This window comes from Melospiza georgiana, chromosome 3, assembly GCF_028018845.1.
Source record: "Melospiza georgiana isolate bMelGeo1 chromosome 3, bMelGeo1.pri, whole genome shotgun sequence".
In the NCBI taxonomy this organism is placed as follows: Eukaryota; Metazoa; Chordata; class Aves; order Passeriformes; family Passerellidae; genus Melospiza; species Melospiza georgiana.
Genome location: NC_080432.1, coordinates 11,754,095 through 11,766,345, shown reverse-complemented (window position 1 = coordinate 11,766,345; position 12,251 = coordinate 11,754,095). Strand labels below are relative to the sequence as shown.

The 12,251-nt window shown below is 49.2% G+C and overlaps 1 protein-coding gene across 3 annotated transcripts in view; it reads right to left on the bottom strand.

Moving 5' to 3' along the window:
• The window catches only part of PAK5 (p21 (RAC1) activated kinase 5), a 148,852-nt gene that overhangs the window by 14,868 nt on the left and 121,733 nt on the right, over positions 1–12,251 (bottom strand). For all 3 annotated transcript variants that reach the window (XM_058021736.1, XM_058021734.1, XM_058021735.1), the window contains exon 3: positions 2,184–2,981. In XM_058021736.1, the coding sequence (XP_057877719.1) occupies positions 2,184–2,981 (798 nt within the window). The remainder of the gene's footprint in view (positions 1–2,183; positions 2,982–12,251) is intronic.

Below are 12,251 nucleotides of genomic sequence, written 5' to 3'. Positions count from 1 at the left end.
CAGCAGCTCTGTGTGGGGAGGGTGGCACAGCAGACTCTGCAGCTCCATGCAGGTGTCCTGGAGTCAGCCTGCAGGGCAGGAGAGCTTGTGGTGACACAGGGGTGGCTCAGAGAGGCAAATCTGAGCCTCTGGCTTCCTACACTTCCATCGCTCCCCTGCACAGCAGTGGCCAAGCCCAGGGCAGGGCAAATCCTCTGATGTAACAACTCTGAAATCCCTGATGATGAAACAGGCACACATTGACTGGTCTGACATCTCTGACCTGCAAATAATGCTGAAGTAAATCTGCTCTTCACATTTACGGCCAAAATGAACAACCTTGTTAAAGGCACTTTGATGCCACATTTGTGCCTGCAGACTTTTTCACTTACTTTTTCACCCCTTTTAATTATACTTTAAACCCAATCTCATTTGCAAAATATCTGATTTGAGATCTGACTCTCATTTAGTAAGCCCATTTGATGAACCATTATTTACTAATGCCTCCTTGAAAAGAAGATTCTTCAGCAATCATCCAAGACAAGAAACTCCTATTCACCTGCAGGAGCTGTGGACAGGTTTGGGAATTGAACTGCTGCATTTACCAGTGAATCATCAAGTTTCAATACACCATGGTTGTAGGAGTGCTTTTGATGCTCTGAGGAGAGGAACAGCTCACAATGAATCTTGCATAGAGGCATATATTTTTTTAAATAAAAGTTGTTACTGCATTTTAATGGGATATTTTTCCAAGTGCTGGAATCCTATAATAAACACCTGTGTCTTCTGCCCTATTGATCGGTGTAAAACTGGCAGAAGCAGCTGCTACAGGGTCTCTGCATTACTGGATTTGCCCTCCGCTTTTCTAAACTCTGACAAAATGACTGCTCTCAATAAAGGAAATGGCAGCTAACCCAGCCCAGATTTTCCTCCCAGCTTCCAGAATCCACACTGAATGTCTCACTGGTGTGACTACCACACACACTCCTCCCACCACACCCTGAGCTTTGGAAAGGCACCTAAAGAGAGCTGGTGACTTTTCTGCTCCCCCCAGGGTTTATCCAAGCTCCAAAGCCTGGCTCTGTGCTCCAGTGCAAAGAGGGACAGAAAGTGCATTGCTCACCCCTTCCCACGGGCACTGCACCACGGTAATGGCAAAGCAGCCAGACCTGAGGAGGCACAAGGCTGGCACAGCTCCAAGCCAGGGACATCAGGGATCTGCAGACCTGGCACTGCAGCAGGGCACAGACAGAAGCAAATGCACTGGAGAGCTATCATCAGAGAGAAGAACACACCTCACCACTGACAGTCACCCACCTCAGCATGGGAAAAGTCACAGCAACCCCAGGCTTGGCAAATTGATCACCACAGTGCCCGTTGCTAGGGGAACTCAGAGATGTTCAGAGCAAACTACACTGAAAAGGCACCTCTTGCACAGCATTAGATGCTAAGAAGGTCACCATGGTTATGTGACTAGAGGTGTGAGAAAAGCACTCTGAACTGAACAAGTGGTCACAGCACCCTGCTGCAAGCAGGGCTGGAGGGCCTGTGCAGGTAACACTCCTCATGTGGCAGAGCAGGGACAGATCTGTGGAGGGAAGCTGCCTCTAGATAACATGGCTGAAACGCTTTCTTGCACATCAACCCTTTTTTAAACTGCATCTAAAATGTCTTGGGTGAGATCAGCTGCTTTGACTTCATTTCAATGCTTAAAAACAATGCAGAAGGGAGTAAGCCCCTACTCTCATGAGCAGTGAAGAGCTCATAAACCTTGTAATACAAAGATGGCATAAATACAGTACAAATACTGAAACATGGAGGTTTCAGCCTTGCAGAGTAACAATTCAAACACAGAAGTATCTGATACACAAACCAGACCAGCATCTTACCTCCTGCTATAGATCTGCTCAGGTGCAGGAACTCCTGAAGCTACAAAAAACCGCTGAAGGGCTTGCACTTACTGGGAATTTCAAATAAAATCCCCAGAAGATGGGCACTCCAAAGCTGCCTTTCAATAAGTACCTCAAACCCACTGTCCCTGCCATCCATTTCCATACACCCAAGTGCAGTGGGTGGGTTTGCACGGCTGCCAAGGAGCAGCCCCAGAGCGCTGGGGGCCGTTCCCAGCCCCGACTGGCACGGTGTGCCCACGCATGGCTCCTTGCCCTCCCTGCTGCCCCGGCCCTGTGCAGCCCCTGGGTTACCTTGGGCACTCCTGCTGCGCTCTCGGACAGCCGGGGGTAGGTGTACGAGCTGTAGGGATGTCCCTGCTGGTGGGCTTTGAAGGCGATGCCCGCGTAGGGCATGGCCGGCTCCTGCAGGCCCGAGCCCGACCTGGACCTCTGCCTCATGGCCGGCTGGGGGCTCGCGGGGTCCACGTACGAGGACTTGGGCCTCTTGTCCATGTCCTCCTTGGCGAGGCCGTGTCCCCAGTCAGGGTCCCCGTAGTCCAGCCTGTCCCGGGGGCCCTCGCTCTGCAGCGAGGCCCGGGACGGGGCGTAGGGGAAGGAATCTCGGTAGTCCAGGGAGGAGCCGCTGGGCACGCGCTGGTACTCCAGCCTCAGGCCGCCGTATTCCAGCGCCTTGGGCTTGCTCTCCAGGTGAGCCTGGTAATCCGGGAGGAACCGGGACAGCTCTGGCTGCAGGGGGGCCACCTCTGAGTAGTAGAAGTCACGGGCCGTGACCTTGAGCAGGTGCCCGTTGTGCCTGGCGGCCAGGCTGCCCTGGCAGTAGCGGTCCCACTCGTCCCCGCACAGGGCCCGGTCCCGCAGCCGCTCCCCCGAGCCCTCGGCCGTGCTGTCCGACTCGCTCGAGTACTGCGAGCACATGATGAAGCCATTCTCCTCCCGGGGCCGGGGCGCGTGGTTGGCGCTGCCCTGGTGGTGCCGGGGAGGGCTCTCCTTCCGCAGCGAGTTGGAGCGGGTCACCGAGATGTTGTCAAACTCCTCCAGCAGCCCGTTGATGGAAGTGTCCTTTCGAGGCTTGTTCCCCCGAACAATGGTCTGCCAATACAAAATGGCTTCGGTTAAACACTGGGTTTTGTTCAGTATTTCACCAAAAAAAAAAAAAACCACCAAAAAGGACAGAAGTCTGTATTCACCCAGGACTACCCACAGCAAGGTCTTATGTTCTTCGTCACATATCTCATTGCTTAAAAAAAAACCTCAATAAATAATTACAGTAGGCCATGAAGAAATGTTTAAATACAGTGCAGATCACAAGCTGGGATTTGGCATGCAACCCCAAGACACTCTCAAAAAGCCCAATTTCAGAGGTGGGTGTTCAGCAGCCAACAATAGAGACATCCAAACTCACTACTTATTTTCCATTTGTTCTTATTCAGTTGTCTGCATCAAGCCACACTGGTGGGCTGAGTCGGATTTTCAGGGCATGAATAAGCTAAATGAGAATCATTCAGTGGTCACTTCCATGTGCTATTTTAGCAAACTGCTGGAATGAAAAGTAGCATACAGTTAATCAGGCACTGAATTTTCCTGTTTTTTTCTTTTTTTACAAAACAGTATGTTCCTGAGTAGCAGAATCCTACTGAGGACTGCCTCTTAGTTAACTTAATGTAAAATACACTTGGGAAAGAGGGAAAACCACTTAACTCCATCTCCTTGTAACACATAGCATCCAGCAGGCCATGGTGCACAACCATGGCTCTGGGACACCCATGTCAGGGATGCCAAGTGCTGGCACAGTTTGTGTCCCACTATCGCCAAGCCTCCCACAGATCCCATCCCACTCCTTTATGCCTAAAGCACTGCTGCTCCTGCTAGGATGGGAGGTGAGCAGTGTGTGGTTACAGCTGTCCTTCAGGAAATATTTCATTTTTTAGCCAGTTCCACCTGAGGGCTGTGACACGTGCCTGCATCCATTTCTCACCTGGCACTGCCATTGAGCACCACTGCACGTTTACAAACACCCAACAGGAATAAGATGTACAGATTGGTGCCCAGGGCCATAAATCAGCTAGGCTCCACTGAAAACACGTTTGCTTTGTTGATTTACTTTGGCTAAGTATCTCTGGCTGCATCTTACTTAACTCACTGAGCTTTTCAACAGAGTCACCGTGGTCACCCCAAGGAGATTCCCCTCTCTGGAAGTGCTGCACATGGACTGTGGTGTATCAGGAACCAAGCAGGCAGGGCACACGCTGAATATGGGACACTGGACACCAACCACAGCATTCCAGAGCCAGCCTGATCACTCTGCACTTGCTCCAAGCATGGCGAGACTGCTCAACTCCTGCTTGACAGCACTCAAGGATTCAAACTTTGTCTAAAAAAGCATTCAATCACTAGTAAGAGCACAAAATTAACAGGAATGTACTGCTTTGTCTCCCAGCAAGAGGCAGCTGAGAAAAGGCAGGTGAAAAGCAAAGCAGTGCTGACCTCATGCTGCCTCCTGCTCTGATTTATGTCCATAATTACTTGCCTAGTTTGCTATTTTGAAGCCAGGGGTACTGAAACAATAGGACAGCAAAAATAAGAGACAGCAAATAGATCACTCCTTTCACCTCCAAAGCCATTCAGCAGGATGAGAGGGATTGCTTTAATTCTGCTCCAGCCTCTTAGGCAGGATGGCTGCACGATCATTCCTATTTAATTATCACATAATAAAGCAGCAACATTCGACAATGAAATGCTTATAATTGGAAACAAGATTGAAACACCCGGCTGTGCAAGGCCTGCCGAGGAGGGAAGTGCCCATTTCACACCTCCAGGGAACCTGCACAAAGCAGAGCTCCCCTGGGTGTGCCAAGGGAAGGGGAGCTGCCCCCTGCCCCTCCAGGCACGCTCTGCTCTGTCTGCACTGTCAGACACCCTCACAAGGAAGGTTCAGAAAACGCAGCTGAGTGTTTGTTAGGGAATTCACTGGTGACAAATCCCTGCAGTTTGGGGATTTTCTGCAGACAGGTGCATGCGTGGGAGGAACCTTTTCCACTGTGGGGATTTAAAAATAGCACTAATAGTAAAATGATCTTACAGGAAATTCTGGTTTCAAAAGAAAAAAAAAGCATTTGCCACTGAAGCCTCAGCCTGGTGAAGCTGTCCTGGACAGCTCTGGGAGCTCAGTGCTGTCTCCTCCTGACTGGTGAAGTGAAGGGGATTAAGAACTAAACCCCATCTCTTTGGTCCCAGCATTTTAAGGATGATCACTGGCTAACAGTGACTTGCAAATGTGATGGCTGCAATTCCTATTGGCTTCAGATTATTTTCCATGAGAAAATGAAAATGGCCAGCACAAAGGGAGGATAAAACTTACCCGTTCCAGAGGCACACTTTCTGAATAGTCAGTGCTTTGTTACTATGAATAACAATTATTATCAATTATGATACCTAATTATTTCTAACAGCAACAACAATAATATTTCTACTTGCTTTGGGTCGTTTTTAAATTTTGCATTTCCCTTATATGGAAGGCCAGACTTGGTGAAATGCTCCCAGGCTCAATCAGACAGCCTACACCAGCTTGATCTTCTCCAAGGAAATATCCAGCACCATTCTTATCAAAAGAACTGTAGCGTTCATGGAGAAGGAAATTTGGGAAGTGTTTCATCAAGACTGTGTGAAATGCTCTGTATTGTCAAGAGGTTTGCTTGACATTCTATCTGATTGTGATAGAGGTATTCTATCTGAAAAGAACTTAAATGTTTATACACAATTCTGAAGTGCTGCAGGTCTGATCCCCTATGGAGTGCAGTGCCCTGGCCTGGGCCCAGCTCCCCGTGTGTCCCTGTGGGTGCAGTGCCCGTGTGTGGGGCTGGGCCCAGCTCCCCTGTGTGTCCCTGTGGGTGCAGTGCCCGTGTGTGGGGCTGGGCCCAGCTCCCCGTGTGTCCCTGTGGGTGCAGTGCCCGTGTGTGGGGCTGGGCCCAGCTCCCCGTGTGTCCCTGTGGGTGCAGCGCCCGTGTGTGGGGCCGGGCCCAGCTCCCTGATTGTCCCATGGCTCCCTGGTGACAGCAGCCATCCTTCATGGGGCTCTGCAGTGCCTGTGCTGCCCTGATAAGCTGTAATGGATCTGCCTGCCGCTGAGGCTGTCCTGCCTTGCTTCCAGCAGCAGATGAGAAACAGCTCCTGTGCTCAAATACTGTATTAACCTTGACAGTAATGAAGTGGGTAATTAACTGTTGTGCCCTAATGCGACCTTGCATTTATTGTCTTTAGAACTACTATACTTTACACACTCGTTGAGAATATATCATCCTTTGTCCTCCTGGAGCTGTGTTTTCTGCAGTCAATGAGGGCTCTAAATCTCTGTGATGTGCAGGGTGAAAAAAAAGGAATTTTAAGGGAAGGTCGCCCTTATGAACAGCCAATCTAAACTCTGATTTTGCCTCTAGCTAGCTTCTCTCTTTATCTGCTTTACACATAAACTAAAAGCACAGCCCATGCTGAAAATATTTTTTTTTTGTTCTTAAGAAAAGGTGCATAAAGCACAGATGGTCAGAATAATTCTAAGTGATGGAAGTATTGGCAATTTATTTTCTTGTGTTGCAAGACATCTCAAAGTATTTGAAGCTGTTCATGACACCACATTTATTCCCAGTGTAAACAAATATGAGCAGCATGTGGAGAGAAAAACTGATCCCTGTCATCAGTAAGAAGGCAAACTCCAGCTTTCCCTGTGAGTAACACGGTTTCACAGCTGCAGCCAAGGTGTCAGAGGCACTTCAGGCTTTCCTCCATGCAATATTCACTGGGGGACAAATTCCAAACTCTGAGCTGCTTTCCCAAGGGACAGTGTCAGAATTATCCTCCCAACCCTTCCACATCCCAGTGAATCCTTAATTACACCCAAATGGGCAAGCTGCATCAGAAGGACTGAAAAAGAATTGTACACCTCCATTCCCTCCTTCCCCTCAGTGGGGAGTTCAGGGCACTTGTGGCACACGGATTAGCCTGCAAAGAAGCCTTCTGGGCAGGAACCCATCAGATACAGGGTGGGAAAGGAGGCAGTTCATCACTGCACCCTCCAGCAGTGTCCTGTGGGAGCTGCCCCAGTTCTGATCTACAGCTGCCTACAGAAGCAGCTCTTGGTTAGTCTCAAGGAATACACACCAGACAGGAAGCTATGTCAGAGCATCCCTTCCTGAAGCTGTAATTTGGAGCCTGCTGTACACCTGGAGGCCTTGGAGTTGATATAATTTCTGTTATGAATTCCTTCTCAATGCTATAAATTCTCATTTCCCCACAAACACAGTATTAAAAAACATGAATCATTTTGGTATCCCTCAGCTCCCTCCTTGGAGAAGGCTCTCTGCAGACTGCAGTGGGGTTGGGCCAGGATTTTGGGTCTCTGCTCCCTGGACCAACCATGCAGTTCACTCCACAGGTCACCTGCCCAAACCAGGAGCACGAGATGGTGTCACCTGCCCCTGCCATGGAGTGTGCCAGCAGGTGAGCCATGATCCCTCCCTCCTTAACTGCTCTGATCCCTTTCCAGGAGATCCATAAATCCCTGCTTGGGACGGCTCTCAAACAGGAGCCAGAGAAATGCAAACCCAGGTAAAACCCAGCCAAGCCAGCCTTAGGAGGGCAGAATGCCCCAGACAGAGCCATGGGTGTGCAGGATGTGCCAGGTCTGGGATGGGCCATCACCTGAGCTGGCTCCAAATCCCAGCCTGAAAACCAAGGCACAGCCTGAGAGCAGCCTGACATGCTGAACAACACCACTGCCAGCTGGTTAAATTCTTCAAAAGCAAAATAATGGAAAGCTATAAAAAAAGGCTCACCAAAACAGCACTGTGTAATTTCCACCCTGCACAGCAGTTTAAAAGTTGGTTTCCATAACAACAAGAGCAACGTTTCATTAGAATCACATTCCCTGGTAATTCCTTTGACATCTTAAAATACAGTAACTTTAACACAAGGTTTAGTTTAAAATACCACTGAAATATCTACATTCTAGTAATTTTTCCTTATTTTTTTTATTAAATACACAAAAATGCTTGTTATATGCAATTTGAAATGCTATTAGAGAATTTTAAATGTTTAAAGTAATTATTCTGGGTTTACGTGAAATGTATCTGATCTGTGCAATTTTATATGTCATATACACACGCAAATCTCTCAGACACACAGCAAATGAGTGAAATGTGACTTAAAAGTTTTAATTTGAAAGAGAAAGTGTCTGTATTACTGATTCAGTGATACAGAAGGTGTCTGTAATACTGATCAGTGTTACTGATGGGTTCAACAATTTCAGGGAGAGGAGTGGAGAAATCTCAAACCAAACAATTTCTGTTTCATAGCACTTAGGACCCTTCAAAGCTTTCTTTGATCCAGAGATGGAAAGGAAAAGAAGAATGTCCCACAAAATTAAATAACTCAAACACACTAGTCACAGGAATTGTAACTGCCCTCCGTGCACTGCTGCATTTCCATGAGGCTGGTGGCAATGGTTCCAGCACAGCAGTGCACAGAGGGCACAGGACACAGGAGATGAAGCAAGGGCTGCTGGCAGTCCTGGTGCCTCCTTCAGCCCTGGCATCATCCCTGTCATAGGACAACACATCCCAAAATGCATCCCAAAGCAGGAATGAACTGACTCTGCTGCCCATCTGAGCTGGGTGCAAGCATCCCCAGGGACACTGCAGGGAGCTGGGACAGCAAGGGGAGCCTGCAAGGGCCTGGGGCTATCCCAGAGGATGGAGCTCTCTGCAGCCACATCACCAGCATCACCAACCCTAGTGGGGGTGATGGGGTTCCCATGGGGAGAGCAGCCCTGCTGTAGGGTGGGTGGTGTGAAACCCCACATGTGCCCCATGGTACAGGGCACTGCACAGGGCACTGCACAGGGGAATGCAGCCTGCTCTGCCCCAGCAGCCCCAGAGAGGAGCTGAGCAGAGGCACAGCCTGGATTCACAAACCCTCCCTGCAGCCAGGATGGAGTTTCCCTGGGTGAGGCTCCCCTCTGCCCTCAACATGCCCATTAACAAACGCAAGGTTGATGGAGCATTAACCCAATTAATGATCCCCCTGCTTTTCTCCCTCAGTGAAAGATTTTTCTGGCTGCAGTCTGATTGAGCTCTCTGAAATATTTAAGTCAATTCCAGTGTGATAACATTTTACACTCAGGAAGTAATTGCCTTCATCTGGTAGCTTTGACAGAGGGGCACTTGCTCAGGAGGGCAGAGGCTCTTGGGTCACTCCACTGTGGTCAGGGTCATCTCCTACTTTTAATTAAAATGAGGGTTCTGACAGTCTGTTAATTTAGAACAAACAATTAGAACTGTATTGCCACAGCAAAGGAAGCTTAACATACAGCAGGTGCTTGAAGACAAAGTCCACAGTTCTGTTTCTGGGCAGGCAGAGCCACAAGAAACGCTCCTGCCAGTCACGGCAGAGGGCTGTCAGTGACTGTCCTACCCCATAAACCATCAGGCAGAGGCTGGTGAGTGCAAGGTGCCCCAGCCCCAGCCCTGCAGCTGGATGGGGCTCACTGCCCACGGGCCCTGCTCAGGGCTCAATCAGTCCTGCAATGCCAGCCCTGTGAATTTGGGGTCAGCACCTGAGGAAGGGCAGGCTGGTGTGTGCAGAGCTCTGCCCAGGGGGCAGGGAGGGCACTGCCAAGGTGAAACCATCCTGTACCAGCCATGTGCCAAAACATGCCTCAGTCCCACGGCCTTAAACAGCCAGAAAGTTTCCAGGTTCTTCCTAGCACACTAAAATTGTGCATTCCTGCCCACACACATGCTAGGAACACCTTTTAATGTGACTGATGTCTCTGACTACTTTGGACTCCTTCATCCTCTCCTGAAAGCTCATTCCTTGATTTCAGGGAATCCAGGAATTTGTATTGGCAAAATAAAGACACAAACCAATTTCATCTGCATTGAAAATTGCAGCATTCATTCTTCCAAAGAAATATATTACTTTTCCTTTTCAAGGACACTATCAAATGGGAAATGCAGCCACAGGAATGTCCTAGGGAAGCAGGACTGACTCCCACGGAGTGGTTTTCATCTGCAAACATGGTCATGAAGCAAAAAGTGCTCCTGTGCAGAAATCTGATGCTTAGGTCAAATTTACAAGGCAGGTGAGACAGAAGACATGAGGAGCTTCCTCAGCTGACATTTGAACGATTCCCTGTTTAAAGGAGAAGTGCAAATCAAACACCTTGGTGAGAACCAGGTGAGGCAGGAGATTCAGAGCAGCAGAGGTGGGACCAGCCCAGCACCAGGATCTCAGGTGCACAAGGAACTGCTCCAGCCCTTCAAGCTGATCCCGATGTGTTGCATTTGCTGGGCTGTGTCGCCCCCAAGTGCACACAGGGCTGGGCACGGATCGGAGCTGCCAGATCAGTGACAGATCTGCCTGGCACAGAGCTGATCTCCCTGCCCCTGGCACAGAGCTGCTCCTGCCCCTGCCCTGCCCTGCCAGGCTCAGTGACAGATCTGCCTGGCATGGAGCAGTGGAGCAACTCCCCCTGCCCCTGGCACGGAGCTGATCCCCCCCCCTGCCCCTGCCCTGCCCGGCTCAGTGACAGATCTGCCTGGCACGGAGCTGCCCCTGCCCTGCAGCTCCCCAAGGCAGGGAGAAGCAGAAGGGTGAAATGGGGCCGCTTCCCCCATGGGCTGTGCCATGGCAGCCAGACCTCCCCTCGTGCTCCAGAGCCTTTCCCAGGCTGGTTCATGCAAACCCCTGTGTTTAAAGCACATTTCTACACCTGTCCATCCCATGCTCCTGGAAAGGGCTGTTCTCAGGGAAGGGTAAGCCTTAGCAATAAGGATCTTCACATGCACTATGCTCTGTGAGAATCATTAACTACAAAGTAGGACACAGATACCAATTACTGCTCTGCTCAGACTACAAAACTGTGAAATTCAGTAAAATTCACAATCTTATGCTGTCCTTTTAACTGTGTGATCCTGATAGCTAACTACTAATACCTGCGGGATCTCAGCAATTATAAAGCAGAAATGCTCACCCTAAATACTTCCCTTTCATTCACTTTTCTCTCTCCAAAGATCTGTATCTGAAATGCCCTTTCTTTCCTGGTGCACACACACATGGCTCATCCCACAGACAACAGAAAAAGCATTTAAAAGTCTCTGCAGGTAAGTCAGTGTTGTTCCCTGGTAATACACAGCACTTGTCTGGTGTAATTGGATCCTGCATGAAGGGGAAGACAAGAAAGAACGCTCAGAAAAGCACTTGCAAATTCCTAGAGAGCCACCAAAGCCCAGATCTAATCATGTCAGAGCAGGAGACAGAAAGGAGCACATTTATACCTGCAGCTCTGGCTCCACAGGTGTCAGCTGCTTGACAACATTTCTTCCCCTCTGATCCTGTGACTCTATTGAACCAAACTCTGCTGGGATTGAATAAATGTGGCTGTTTGGTTATAATTATGGAATCACAGAAAGGTTTGGATTGGAGGGACAATGAAGATTTGTATTCCATGGAGCATGGTTCAGTGGGACTGTGACCTGTCTGGTTTCTGTTCTGGACTCCAAGGGCTCACACCAGGCTGGCAGTGTGGCTCATTTTCCAGGACAGCCAAGCCAGCCAGCAGTTACTGGAACAGCGTGCCATAGATTTGTCTTCAGGGACCAGCTTCCAGGTTAAAAACAGAACCTGATTATGAGTGTCCTTGGTCAGGATCTCATTCCTGGCTTGTTTCAGGTTACAAAGTGCTACCTGGAGAGTATTCCCAGCCTGGTACTCCCAGAGGAGACCAGACTCAGTTTCTGAAATGCTGGCACCAGGGTCTGGCCCTTCATGTGCAGACCTGTAGGTTACCATGGGTTTGAGCTCTGGAGGCCGCTGTGCTTCAGCAGCTGCAGACTGTGAGCTGCAAGTTCACTTTCAGTCTCTGTGAACTGCAAAGTTCTGCTCACCCACGTGGGCGTCACTAACAGGACTAAAGCTCCCCTTGCAAGATTCCTCCAACACTAGTATCACACTTACAGCATTTACTCTGTGCTTTTTTTTTTTACTGGCAGCCTCAGTGATTCTCTAGGATGGCCAGGTCCTGCTTGTACACCCTGGTGCTGGTGTGCACAGTCCAGACAAATGTACCTGCCTGAACGTGGGGGATGCCATCAAGGACATCTTGGCCAAAAGAGGGATGTGAATAATTCACTTTCTGGAACATCAGCTGAACTGAAACACTGAGGAATATCCTGTGTTTTGGGTCAGTCTGAAATGATAATGATGCTGGTTTTGATTCTCCAAATGAAGCTCTAGAAAAACAATGTCCAAACCAGGCTGGATGAAATGTTTCAACAGCAAGGAAGACAACTGTGAGAAAATGAAAGAGCT